Source organism: Amblyomma mixtum, chromosome 7 (genome assembly GCF_055824585.1).
Source record: "Amblyomma mixtum isolate Tamu chromosome 7, ASM5582458v1, whole genome shotgun sequence".
Lineage (NCBI taxonomy): Eukaryota > Metazoa > Arthropoda > Arachnida > Ixodida > Ixodidae > Amblyomma > Amblyomma mixtum.
Window position 1 is genome coordinate 93,452,887 of NC_143018.1, and position 13,906 is coordinate 93,466,792.

Genomic DNA, 13,906 nt, shown 5'->3' on the forward strand with positions numbered 1-13,906 from the left:
GTTAGCATTCCTCCGCGTCTGTTGAATAACTACAGCCTATGTCTACTGCTGAAAAAAGTCTCTGCTGCTGACCTAGTTATCCCTTACCCTGCACCAGCTGCAGTTATCCTGTTTCTTAATATTACTCCGAATATCTGCGCTCTTCAAAGAGAGACCACTCCAGCCGGGTGAGAAGGGGCATTGATGTGCAGAGGAGGTTGAAAAGAGGTCGGGGACTGAGTGCGCAGTTGGCGACGTACAGCTCAGTAAGGCGTTCGTAGACAGAGCGATGCTGCATATAGCATTTTTTTCCATACTTTGCTTTGCTCTTCAAGCCTCATCGTTAACCTCTAGATTTACCTGATTTGCCAAATTCGAGCTGTCCAGTATCCAGCCAGGCAGCACCAACTTGGAGGCAAATTTAAAATTACATAATGCTCAAATCCTCATGTGTATCCCTGAGCATGCTTTGTTTGTTTGGAGCTTTCTTTGTGCAACAGCCAGTGAAAACAACCTTGATGTGCTACCGCTAGGAGTGTGCTGCTGGGCACTGAGTTTTGGGGTGCTTTTGTTTTTATTTGACAGGCTACGCCAGTTTGCCAGATGTGATTGTTCGGCTGCTCTTGCAACTAGTTAAATTCTTCATGGCAGAGACAGTTCAGGCCCTCAGAGGTGGCCAAGACATGTTTTGAACATTTGCAAGCAGTGGCTGCTGTTGAACATGCCATAAAAGAGCACAATAAACAAACTGAAGACACAGCATAAAGACTGTATAAAAGCACGATTATCAAGCACTCTCCAAGTCCGCATCTGCCAAGTATGGTTACTTTACAAGTGCCACAGCGACAGGCATTTGGCAGAGGTCCTGCTCTTTTCCTTTGTGTGTAATTTCGAGTCGGCAGCGCAGCTGCTCACTCTCTGGATTTGGACTTCTTCTCCACCCCTGGCACAGTCAAGCCTTATCTTGGGCGGGGCTTCATGCATTTTCACCAGATGGCGTCAAGCTCTGGTGTGCCTACATAAACATTCAAATCGTTTGCATAAGGCTTTGGAACCATAACTTAAAGCTGAAACGTGAAGCGCTGACCAAAATTTGACCAATTCAGCCTCGCTCCAGTTAGTCTGGAGCACTGGCAGACGCAGTCTTTGGTCTCTTAGCCGAATTTCCAAATTTCTCTTCGTTCACCAACACCCTTTCAGTTGAAATTTTCCTTCTTGCTCATACTGAAAACACACAGAAACATATGATACGGTAAAGAAACATTACAACACTGCCGTCTTAAAGGGACAATAAAATGAAATGTCAAACTAGACAAAAACAGATTATTCATCGAGAACACTACTGAGGTTTTTTGAAAGCGGAAAGGTGGCTGCGGCCAATTTGAAATACTACATTACTTGATATTATAGGGGTTTTTACTCAATTTTTGCATACTGTTGCGCTAACGAAATAATACATAGGGCCACCTTTGGCTGCATTGCACAACTTGACATTTCCAGTATATTATACTTTCAGAAAAACAGGTTAAATATTACTCATGCATTTGCTTGCAATCATGCAATTAAACCATATATGTCAACACTAGATTTTATTACTGCATCATGCCATTGCTTTCACACAAAATGCAAGCTAACATGTAAATTAGCAGTAATAAAAGTATTTTAATACGCTGATATTGCACTGCATACACAAAATTTAGTCCTCTGAACCATTTTTTTTTCATACAGAAACTAAACCTTTCGTTGTAAGACATGCCATGTACATGCATGCAGGCTAAACTGCATTTGTAAATTTTTTGTAGAAATTGTTTGGCCATTTTTACTGCATGCATGCATTGCACGAAACTTCATCTTGGCAATGAGAGAAACATGTCAGCATTAAAAGTAATTAGTGCAGCTTGCCACATCGAGGATAAGGCCACATGAGGTAAGGCTTCAATGGAAAGGCCTCGTCGCCCACAATCAAGTATGGTATCAGACCCGCTGAGCCCACTGTTGCTGCTGGGGGAGATACCAAATCGGCGCTCACCCAATATGCGCGTCAACCTTGTTCTTAAGAAAACTCCCCCATCACTTTCTCCCCCATAGTGGCCAACGTCCACATACACAAATCTGAAGTAAAGCAAGAAGTATCAGTGTAACCCATTTAGCATCTGATATAGTACATGACTTTCACCTTGCTCCTCCTGGAGGGACTACTGCGTTCTATTCTCGTAACGTCATTTCTGTGCTGCGTTATAGTTGGACTAAATATACATGCCACACACAATCAGAACTCAGAGATTAAAATCTTGAAATCTGTTGCAATTTGTGCAGAATCATTTATGTTTACCATGGTTTGCTCACACAGGTTGACATTAATCATACGCCTGTCACGCTATGCCCCTTAATTCGTCATGTAACTTATAGCATTAAACTGTCCTCTTTTCTTTCAGTGCATACAATGGCACTCTCAGTGAATATAATACACTGTTTTCATGATTCTCAAGAAAAATACACCATTAGCGAGCAGTTTAACAAAAGCTTTGTTTTGCCATGAATGAACCATTCCTGTAATGTGCATCGCATGTCGCCATGGGGACTGTGCTGAATGACTTCTTGTAATTCAAGTTCCATGACCCTGGATTTGTAGCACAATCAATGCTCACATGCTTTCCGTCAATGCGTCCAATGCAGTTCACTCTGCAAGCATATCTGTGGCAATCTGAAAGAGTGTTCGAGAGGCAATATAATATAGACTGGGACAAAAACAGCGTGGTAATGCATAAGGCAACATTTGTCTTATGTTTGTTATGAGATGCAGGAGTTCCACACATTTCAAAAGTCAGTATGTAATGGGCATTGGGAAAGTCAGTAGCATAACAAATAAGGTAAAGAAATGCGAGCTGGACGCTTGTCGACACTATAAACCCTCTCCGCAGTAAGAAAACGGGCTGTAGTGCACTTATTTCCATTCTTCTCCTGTATGTGGAAACCTTACATAAATTGGCTGAAGTATCTCCCATAATGCAGTACAAGTTTCTCTTACGATCATTCCAGCCATTGATCGTCCTGTCAGGAAGTTGAATGACAAACTTCTCATCGTGTCGTCGTTTGCGAGAAATCTTAAAAGCGTATTCTCATCACATACGTCTCAAAGGATAAATGGGGAGAAGAGTGGCGGGGCTGAGTTGCATCATAGTGTTCATGCGGTACGTTTTAACACAATACTTTCTGAGGGACTGTTGATCAGGCACTATGACGGGACAGTGCCCGGTCACGGACTTTCAGACTACCTTACTGTCATGGCGAGTCGATCGTGTGCGGATATCGACTGCCTGAACGGAGTCTCTTGTCGCTCAATCACAGGCCGAACTAGCTTAAGCAGTGTGTCGAACGAGCTAGGCGGTATCCGAAGGAAGCTACAATCAAGAATCAAAAGCAACATCACTATATGTCACGTCAAACACCCGGCACACTGCACGTTTAAAAAGGTTGTAATCACTCACTCTCTGAAGAAGCATTCATCTCGGGCGCGCAGCCAGGGCAGCAAAGCATTCGCTTGCCCCTCAGCGTCTCGGTAGTGCCAGCAGGGGTGCACCCAAAACCTTCGCCTATGTGCCGTTTGCATGCGCCGTCGTCGCAACAGCAGAGAACACAGAATGACCAAAACTCTCATCGTCGTCAGAACATCGTTGTCTGCATCTGCCGTTGCAGAAGTCAACGCGATCAGCGTGGTAGATGACGAGGGTCGAGGAGGTATGCAGTCAGCTAGCCGAGCAAGAAAAAGTGCGAGAAAACCGTGAAATCACGCCTATACTCGGTCAGTTCGAGACAAGGCGAGATCAGCGCTGTCACGTGACCCCACGGCGGCCGCTGTGCTCACAACCGTTGCGGTCTCTCTGCCGCGCGCCGTTCTCGCAGCCAGTGGTGTGCAGCGGGCGCTTTGCCGCCAGTGTGTTCCACATTGTCATGGAGGTGTTTGTATATGCCAAAGACAGATTGTGTAACGTGATGACCAGCGAGGTCAGGTTAACAGGTAACATCATGGGACTCAGAACTGTGGAATGCATTAGAGCAAGTTTGACTGCGTCATTGCATCGTCTCATGGCCCAGCACTCCACTATTGATATGCTGCTCTTGGTATACCTGTTTCCTCCTTGTCGAGGCACTTGTCCAACGGTGTCATCATGATCAGTCTGGACTTTATTTAGATGATGTAAGTCGTGATGCTCATGATTGAGTCAAGACTGTGCAGCTGTGTGCCAAGCTTTGGGGAAAGCGGCAGTGTAGTTTTGCTTTGTTTTATCCTTCATAGTCCCTGTACTTTTATTTGTACTTATTTGTACTATACTTTTATTTGTATTTATTGTATGATTTGTAATTTTATTATTAAATACCTGAGAATGTTGTTCAAGAAGGTCTATCTTGAGTGCTCTAAAAATCTAGTTTCATTGAGCTGGTTTCGAGTGCTCTACTTATCTGGATGCACGAAATGAATTTTTGATGCTCAGGCAGGACAAGGTTGGCCTGGCAGGGGCACTGCATGGTTAGCTTAAGTGCAGACTAGGTTAGATAACACCTATTAGTCATGGCCCTGGAACTCTTGGCTGTGGTGTTATAGTGAATAGCATTGATTCAAAGAGCAACAGCATTCATTACTTCATGATTCTAACACAGATTGGAAGCCACAACAGAGATTCTATAAATGCATCTACAGGCTTGTGTTATGCATGACCCTGTTTGACATTGTGATTGTATGATGTTTCTACTTGTGCTTGCTGTTTTTCATAATGTAGGGAATGCTCAAAGGAAAAAGTCACAAGCACTTTCTGTTATATTACGCAACAATGATTATTCACTATAGTATTTAGAACCATGATAAACACAACTTCTTGCTTTTGAAATGGCGATGCCAGATTACGTCATTTATTTTGATGATAATTTTATGACGACTTAGCTGGTCTCATCAAAGTTCTACTTTTCCCAGCCAGGAAGTATGCCCTCTAAGGTGTAAATCTACTCAGAAAGGTAACATGCTTGACATGATGTTTTGTGGAAATGATGCTAACAGGAGACGGTTTGGCACCTGATGGAGTTTATACAGCATACACGTCAATGTGCTCGGTGCCTCCCAAGCGCTTATCAAGCTTGCACAACATGGATGCTCAATATTCTTCCCATGTGGCTAAATAACCAGGTTTCTGGGTTTTAAATCTGTTGCAAAAGGCGGGAGAAGGTGTGTTTATTTTAACGAGTATTGCATTGGTTTTAGATTGCTGACAGTGAAATAGTGATGTTCAGTTCCTGCTCTTCTTATGTCTGTTTTTTTTTATTTGCTGTGCTTGGGGTCTTATACTGTAGATAATAGTTGGTATCATTGAGTCTGATCTCTCTAAAGGCCCTTGTCAATCTCCGAATGGCTTGCACTGTTTAGTATCTTCGTGTATGCCGTGACTTTGCGTTATTTTAGGTATTCGTTTGGAAGATGAAACTCTGCCACTGAAACTCCTGCTGTTATATATTATTGTGTATGAAACCTTATGTAACTATATTAATATAGTAATACCGTTTTTACTGATGTGGTTGGCATTTATGCATGATTTCAATTGCTATGACCCTTAAAACTATTCCATATTTACAAAGTCTCACATTTCTGCTTTGTTATAGTTCTCACTTTAATTTATGCCTCACACCTTTTTTGTTTATTGTTTTTCACGTGCGGTGGTGACATGGCTGGAAAAGCTGCGTCACAGAGTGCATGAACGACAGCAGCAGCTGAGAGTTCAGTTGTTTTCTGCGGATTCTTGTTTGTTGTGGTGTGATTCAGGGGAAGTGCTGCGCTGCAACCTTGCACTGTGAGCAGGTCAATTGCGTGTGAGCTAGCAAGCGATAAACGTGTGCTTCTGTCTTTGTAACAAGTCATGACATACACAGATAAAGTCATGCAATGGGATGTAATGTTTGTAGTTTATGCTCCGCTCAGCTCAGCTACAAAAGCAACAGTGTTTTTTGAGTCATGTGCTCGTGATTAGCTGTCCTCATGATATGAAATATGGGTCTAGTCTAAAAGAGAACAGCTTTTACTTTAGGTCTGCGTGGTCGAAGCATGGCTCGGTTCTTAGGTCATGACAAGCTCTGATCAGCCTGAGTTTGAGCAACCTCACCTTTTGTCAACTAACCTAGCGACATAGGCCAGCTGTTGTCAATGCATTGAGGCATACCCTTTATATCTAAAGAAATGCATGCATTGTTTCTTTGCACAGGTTTGGTCGCAGCTAAGAGTAGCTGCACCTCGTCTCCACAACAAAATTCGCAAGGATGCGAAAAGTGCTTTTTGTGCCCCCAGTGTGGCTATGCTACAGTGCATAACCATCTTCTCCAGAGACACCAGAGAACCCACACTGGAAAGCGCCCTTTCCAATGCAGCCATTGCAGCAAGGCGTTCACTACTTCAGACAACCTTGCGAGGCACATCCGTATCCATACGAGAAGCCACACCAGTGTATTCACTGTGGCAAGAGCTTCTCAGACAAGAGCAACCTGACAGAGCATTTTCGCATCCACACAGGTGATAAGCCGTACCACTGTGATCACTGTGGCAAATGCTTCACACAAAAGGGCCACCTGAGAAAACACCTCCGCGTCCACACAGGCGAGAAGCTGTTCCAGTGCCATCTATGTCCCGAAGTCTTTCCGTCCTGATTGTGCCATGTGGCAAGGATTCCAGTACTTTTTAGCTCCCTCAGAAGCAACATAGACGTGAAGTAATTGTCAAAGAACAACTTCAGATTGCAGCGCTGTGGGAATGACTCCACAAGTCTCATTACTTGAATATCGAATGTAAGCGGGACTTTGTCCATGTTCACAATGTGGGTAGTTTTGATATCACTGCTCACAATTTCTTTCCTCACAAACTATCCAGTTTTTCTTGAAAGTCATTGGGGAGCTGCTGGTACGTGGTTGTCCGAGCTCGTATCACCAAGTTATTACGCCGCATGAAGCGGAAGTACCATGACGGACCGCCCTTGAATCCAACATCGTTCATCTCCGTTGCAAGGGTCTTCGCTTTCAGATGGAGCTGCACTGTTGACAGCCCCTGCCTTCGGCTCGTTGCTCGAGGACCCACGCACGTAGATGATCCTCGAGCTCCGGCCAGCGTGCCTTCTTGCCGCGGTTGGCCTTTTTAGTAGACTTCATTGTTTGGAGCACATTGGTGGCTTTACGCCAGTCCCTAATCAATTTTTCACAGACATCAAACTGCCTTCCTGCAGCCTGATTACCGCGCTCCTGAGCAAATTCAACTGCACGCAGCTTGAATTTTGCGTCATAACTTCTTTGCCTCGCAGGAGGCGTCATGGCCAACGAAACGACGAATATGAAGCACGCCTCAATCAAGATCTTGTCGACCTTGCCGCAACTATTGGTGAAAAGGCAATACAGCAGCGATGGCGGACGGAAGTCCGGAAGTGACGCGTACAGAAGCGGCTTGAAAATGGTTGAAAGTTGAAATGGTTGAAACTTGTTATTGACAAGCTCCCATTTTAGAAACAGCACATTTAACTCCTTAACTAAAATCATTATAAGAATGTATAAGCCACATTTCATTTTTGCACGCCAGTCTGATGTTACTTTGAGCATTCCTTCTGAAATGTAGTTGCTGGGCGCAGCAGAAGGCGGCGCGCGGTTGTGACGCGTATTGTTCCTGGCCAGGGTGCACGCCCTGCGCCCACTAATATCTTGCAATTTAATATTTGCAAGTTGTTGGATTGAACGTCCCAAAGTGACATATAGATTATAAGGGACGGTGTAGTGGTAGGCTTCGGATTAGACTGCCTAGGTGCGCTGACATCGCGCAGCACATCCTTAACAGCAAGCATGTGGTGCGGCCGCAGTAGCCCGCATTTATTCCATATATAAGTCGCACCGGTGTATAAGACGCACCGACAAAAATTTCAGAAAAAAAAACGCGAGTTATACACCGGAAAATACGGTATACAGCGCTTCCGTCTTGGCCGTGCACCATGCTGTGGAAAAGCTGAACCAGTAACACATATCTAATGTTGGTATGCAAAGACAAAGTAATCATGATCTTGAAGCACAATAGGTTGACACATCATATAAGTGTGGCTTTAGAATCTCCAGAGTAAGGGCTATAGTCAGTGTGTAATCACAAACACAAGCCATGCCAGACAATAATATACAAGCTATGTCGCATACTGTGATAAACACATTGAGCTTGTGCCTTCATCATACGAGAGCTGGTAAAGGAGATGCAGCTTCAGAATGGTGCACTCCGTGGTACATGCACATATTTTTTGCACTGGTTTTCTTCGTGAACAAAAATAAAATATTATTGTATGTCACAACAGTACTGACTGAAAACCATGCAGGTGTGGTGGCAGTTCAGAGACTGTACATGCAGCCCTTTTCCTCACCTCTTCAGCTGTGGCTTCCTGGCGACAGACTGTCTCTTCCGCCAAGCTAGCGTCATTAGCAGGAAGTGTGCTAGGAATTGGTGTAATTCCCAGTAAATTTTCCATGTTATTCCTCCTTGCCCACTTGCCACACACATGCGCGCGCGCGCACACACACACACACACACACACACACACACACACACACACACACACACACACACACACACACACACACACACACACACACACACGCACGCACGCACGCGCGCGCGCACGCACACACACACACACTCTCTCTCTGCAGCATGTGGATACTGCTAAATGTGGCTAAAGGAGCATTGGAAAAGCAGCGTAGAACATACTGTGGAGATAGTCTAAAACACGACTTCAGAATGGCTTGCAAAGACATCTTCGAACATATTGAAGGGGGTATTGACCAAGCTGCAACCCACCTCAAGCTCTGTATTGTCATCTACTGCCTAAATCACCCTGGCTTGTAGTCGCGTTGGTGGGTTTAACAAGGAGATAGCTAGAGATCTAGCGGAAAAATGCTTGATACAAGCTCCCACTTCGTTGTCAAGGTGTATTCTGGTAAGAAGTCAAAATTGAAAGGTCGCAGGCAGTCTGTATAAACACCTGGTCACCCTGTCTTTGAGAAGACGTGGCTTCCGGTATAGCGAAATAGATACTTCAGCAAACCACTCGCACTTGGGACTATGTTCTGAGGGCTAAAGCTGCAGCAGTTGCGACTGGCTAATGCTTAGCCTGAGGTTAACTTTGATTGCCTGAATCATTATTCTTAGGTCCAGTGCAAAAAGCTAGCTACCACAACTTCTTGATCTTGAATTTTCGCCCAATGTACATTAGTCTTTTGTCAGCATCTATCTATGAAGCATTCATTACTATACTCCTAAATTATCTAATTAACTGGCCGCTTTCTTCAAGCCCCCCGTGATTCCAACAGTAGCCCCCTGGCCGGGTTGTACTGTTTGTTGGCCGTGTTGTGTTGTTCGGAAGTTGAAGACGAAATGGATTCCCGCATGAAAGGGACGAAGGAAGAAGAACAGGCTGATTGTGCTGGCACCATGCTTTTTGGTTGCAGCTTAGGACAGCCGTTTCGTGTCCTTTTAGACACAAAACGGCTCCCTGTCTTCTTTTTTTTCGGGTCTGGAAGGACAGGAATTACTGGCTTTCTGTCTTCTTGTTTTTCTCCTTCTTGTTGTTTCATGTCTGAAAGGACAGGAATCACTGGCTTTATGTCTACTTCTTCTTGTTGTCCTGCTTCTTGTAGACGGAGCATTTTTATGGTGGTCTCTACGACGGTCAGCATCCACGATAGTATGTGGCTTTGTTGTCGAATAGGTTTTATTCTCTCTTAGAGAGCAAGGGCAAACTCATAAAAAAAAGCATGTGCATGGCTGTCTCCACGACGGTCAGCATCCACGACAGTATGCGGCTTTGTTGTCGAATAGGTTCTATTCTCTCTTCGAGAGCAAGAGCAAACTCGTAAAAAAAGCATGTGCATGGCTGTCTCCACGACGGTCAGCATCCACGACAGCATGTGGCTTTGTTGTCGAATAAGTTCTATTTTCTCTTCTATAGCAAGGGCAAACTCGTAAAAAAAGCATGTGGATGGCTGTCTCCACAATGGTCAGCATCCACGACAGCATGTGGCTTTGTTGTCGAATAGGTTCTATTCTGTCTTCGAGAGCAAGGGCAGGCTCGTAAAAAAAAGCATGTGCAGGGTTATCTTCACGACGGTCAGCATTTACGACAGTATGTGGGGTTCTATTCTCTCTTCGAGAGCAAGGGCAGACTCGTCTCCACGACGGTCAGCATCCACGACAGTATGTGGCTTTGTTGTCGAATAGGTTCCATTCTCTCTTCGAGAGCAAGGGCAGACTCGTAAAAAAAAAACATGTGCAGGGTTGTCTCCACGACGGTCAGCATCCACGACAGTATGTGGCTTTGTTGTCGAATAGGTTTTATTCTCTCTTCGAGAGCAAGAGCAAACTCGTAAAAAAAGCATGTACATGGTTGTCTCCACGACGGTCAGCATCCACGACAGTATGTGGCTTTGTTGTCGAATAGGTTCCATTCTGTCTTCGAGAGCAAGGGCAGCCTCGTAAAAAAAAAAGCATGTGCAGGGTTGTCTCCACGACGGTCAGCATCCACGACAGTATGTGGCTTTGTTGTCGAATAGGTTCCATTCTCTCTTCGAGAGCAAGGGCAGACTCGTAAAAAAAAAGCATGTGCAGGGTTGTCTCCACAACGGTCAGCATCCACGACAGTATGTGGCTTTGTTGTCGAATAGGTTCCATTCTCTCTTCGAGAGCAAGGGCAGACTCGTAAAAAAAAGCATGTGCAGGGTTGTCTCCACAACGGTCAGCATCCACGACAGTATGTGGCTTTGTTGTCGAATAGGTTCCATTCTCTCTTCGAGAGCAAGAGCAAACTCGTAAAAAAAAGCATGTACATGGTTGTCTCCACGACGGTCAGCATCCACGACAGTATGTGGCTTTGTTGTCGAATAGGTTTTATTCTCTCTTCGAGAGCAAGAGCAAACTCGTAAAAAAAAGCATGTACATGGTTGTCTCCACGACGGTCAGCATCCACGACAGTATGTGGCTTTGTTGTCGAATAGGTTTTATTCTCTCTTCGAGAGCAAGAGCAAACTCGTAAAAAAAAGCATGTACATGGTTGTCTCCACGACGGTCAGCATCCACGACAGTATGTGGCTTTGTTGTCGAATAGGTTCCATTCTCTCTTCGAGAGCAAGGGCAGACTCGTAAAAAAAAAGCATGTACATGGTTGTCTCCACAACGGTCAGCATCCACGACAGTATGTGGCTTTGTTGTCGAATAGGTTCCATTCTCTCTTCGAGAGCAAGGGCAGACTCGTAAAAAAAAAGCATGTGCAGGGTTGTCTCCACGACGGTCAGCATCCACGACAGTATGTGGCTTTGTTGTCGAATAGGTTTTATTCTCTCTTCGAGAGCAAGAGCAAACTCGTAAAAAAAAGCATGTACATGGTTGTCTCCACGACGGTCAGCATCCACGACAGTCTGTGGCTTTGGCAAACTCGTGCTCTGCTAGCGCCGGCTGTTTCATAATGACTTCCTGAATGCGTTTACTGACGGCCGTGATGCTTAGAATGTGCAGCGCAACCACCTGCGCAAAGGCATCTGTAGTAGATGTGGTGGCAGGCAGATGGCGTCACAAAACCTCCATTTCAGGCAACACACATGGGATGGTTTTTGAATAATGGCGTACTGCCTTGCCCAAGTGAGGCGATTCCTGCTCAAAGATTGTGAGCCCCTTAATTGTCACACAGGTCTTTGGATGGGTATGTTCCAATCAGCATAAGATATTCAGCAAAACTGCTGGCCACAAGTTGCTTTGGACATGATTTGGCAGTCGAACAGTAAACTAGCACATACATAGGCGTGCATAGGGCTGTTTGTACACTGTAAAAGTATCGCACCCTTAAAGGTGCATTTCTGTGTCTAACACAGTGAAAAAATTTTACACCCCTAATGAGCATATAACACCCCTTCGACTGGGGTGTTGCATCTGCACCATTCCAATTGGGGTGCTGTGACGACACCCTTTTGTTAGGAGTGCTGAACCTGCACCCTTCAATGAAGAGTGTTTCCCATACGGCAGGCGTGTTCCTGTGACAATTCACAGGAACACGGCAGGCGTGTTCCTGTGAACGACTCCATGAGTCGTTCGTAAAGCAAAAGCTAGGAGCTGGCACTGTATCTGCAACTGTGTAGTGTTGCAAAGAAATTAGTTAAAAATAAAAGCGAAAGCACACATAACAGAATCGTATAGGTGGAAAATAAATGCGGCAACCTACTTTCATTTCACAGGCAAGAACATAATCGGACATCCTCCGCTCCTTACTCCCAAGTCGGCTTGCAGCAACAACCTGCTTACTGGATTGTAAAAATGGGTGAATATGAAGAATGTTTCTCACAGAACCACGTGGAGTCAATTTTGATACCTGTACATAAACGTAAAACACTTTCCAAGCTTGCACCCCAAAAGCATGCTTGGAGATACTACTCTCCTTACGCTTTATACCAAGTTGCTCAGCCACTGTGCAGAAATGGATGTAGTGCTGGGTTTAGAAAACAGCTATAAAAAGTGTCACTGAGACAAGGCATCTGTAGAGCTCACAAAAATTTATTAACACCAAACAGCTGATTTGGCTGACCCTCTTAGATGATGCCAAAGAAGCTAGAACTTGGCTTCTGTTTCTTGCAGTAAGCTTCTTGGAAGTCAGCATTTTCCACTGAACGCTTTGTTACAAATTTGTTTAAAAACAAGCTTCGTGACAACTGTTCGGGGTGCTGTCACGTTCATCTTTAGGCTCAGACGTTCCGAGACAATTACCGTGTTAAATGCGTCTCTTGAATAACATAAGTAGAAAAGCCAGTACGCTCCAAGAAAAACAGTTAGTCCTTCTTCTGCATTCCACGTAGAAAACAGGTGCTTGCGTTCCACGACGAGGTAAAAGTAGTCTGCATCTTCAGTGGACTCTCCACAGTAGAGTACACAAGGTGTGATTGGCATTAGACCCTGCAGTGAAAAAGAAGTTTACAATTTAAGTGGGTAATTGCAGCAGTTTGTACTAAGCAGCTTGTTACTTTAAAGCTTGCAAAGTAACATCATATATAATGCAATATTTTTTTATAGAATGTGGTGCCCGTTCACCTTGCCAGTGCGCCAGGCTTGCTGGCAGCCATTTAAGCACTACGGAAAACTGTGGATGTATGGGATCGCCACTAGTTTGTTGGTGCCCTGTTCACATTCTCTTCGTTTTCTGTAGCTTTTGTTTCAATTTCTGCTGGCTGCAGCCGAACACACCCGAAGCTGAAAGCCAAGTGCAGAATTGGTGTGGTCCACAACGTACTCCCTTTTATTTGAGGAAATTTAGCATATTTACTTGCGTAAATTTCGCCCCTTTTTGACTTAAATTAAGGCTTCAAAAAAAGGGCTGTGCAGATTACACGTAGATTTTTCGAACATGTCCAAAGAAACTCTACAAAGTTCTTAACCCACATTGTATATACGATATAAGTCAACCTTGCAAATCGCATGCCTCATTAGCCAATAGAAAGTAGACTCCAAATATATATCAACAAATACCTCCCTCCCACTTTCTCTCTTGCGCCCGCCTCAAACACACGCTATGTCTAGTTTTTCTCGAGACGGCATGACAACGCGTGCACAGCTCAAAGCAATAAACGCGGAAGGATACGGTTGCAAAGCCATCACTAACAGGCAGACAGAGATGCAAGGCGATAAAACAGTGCCCTCGCATGCGGCCCGACAAACCAGCAGCAAACAGAGCAGGTAACCGTCCGACGGTTTCGGATTCTGGCGCAGTGCACGCTCCAGAGGTCTCTAAAAGTTTTCTTTTGCAGCTGCTAGTACGGGAAAGCGGCCGCATGTGCGTGCAAGCGGGTAAACGGCTGCTTTTCTTACTGGAACAAATTTATAAATGAATTACTCACTCTC

The 13,906-nt window shown here is 44.7% G+C and overlaps 1 protein-coding gene across 1 annotated transcript in view; it reads left to right on the forward strand.

Moving 5' to 3' along the window:
- The window catches only part of LOC149336872 (uncharacterized), a 47,241-nt gene extending 38,718 nt beyond the window's left edge, over positions 1-8,523 (forward strand). The window contains exons 3-4 of the mRNA XM_089553629.1: positions 3,883-3,997; positions 6,344-8,523. Coding sequence (XP_089409755.1) covers positions 3,883-3,997; positions 6,344-6,663 — 435 coding nt within the window. The 3' untranslated portion in view covers positions 6,664-8,523. The remainder of the gene's footprint in view (positions 1-3,882; positions 3,998-6,343) is intronic.
- The last annotated feature ends 5,383 nt before the right edge of the window (positions 8,524-13,906 follow it).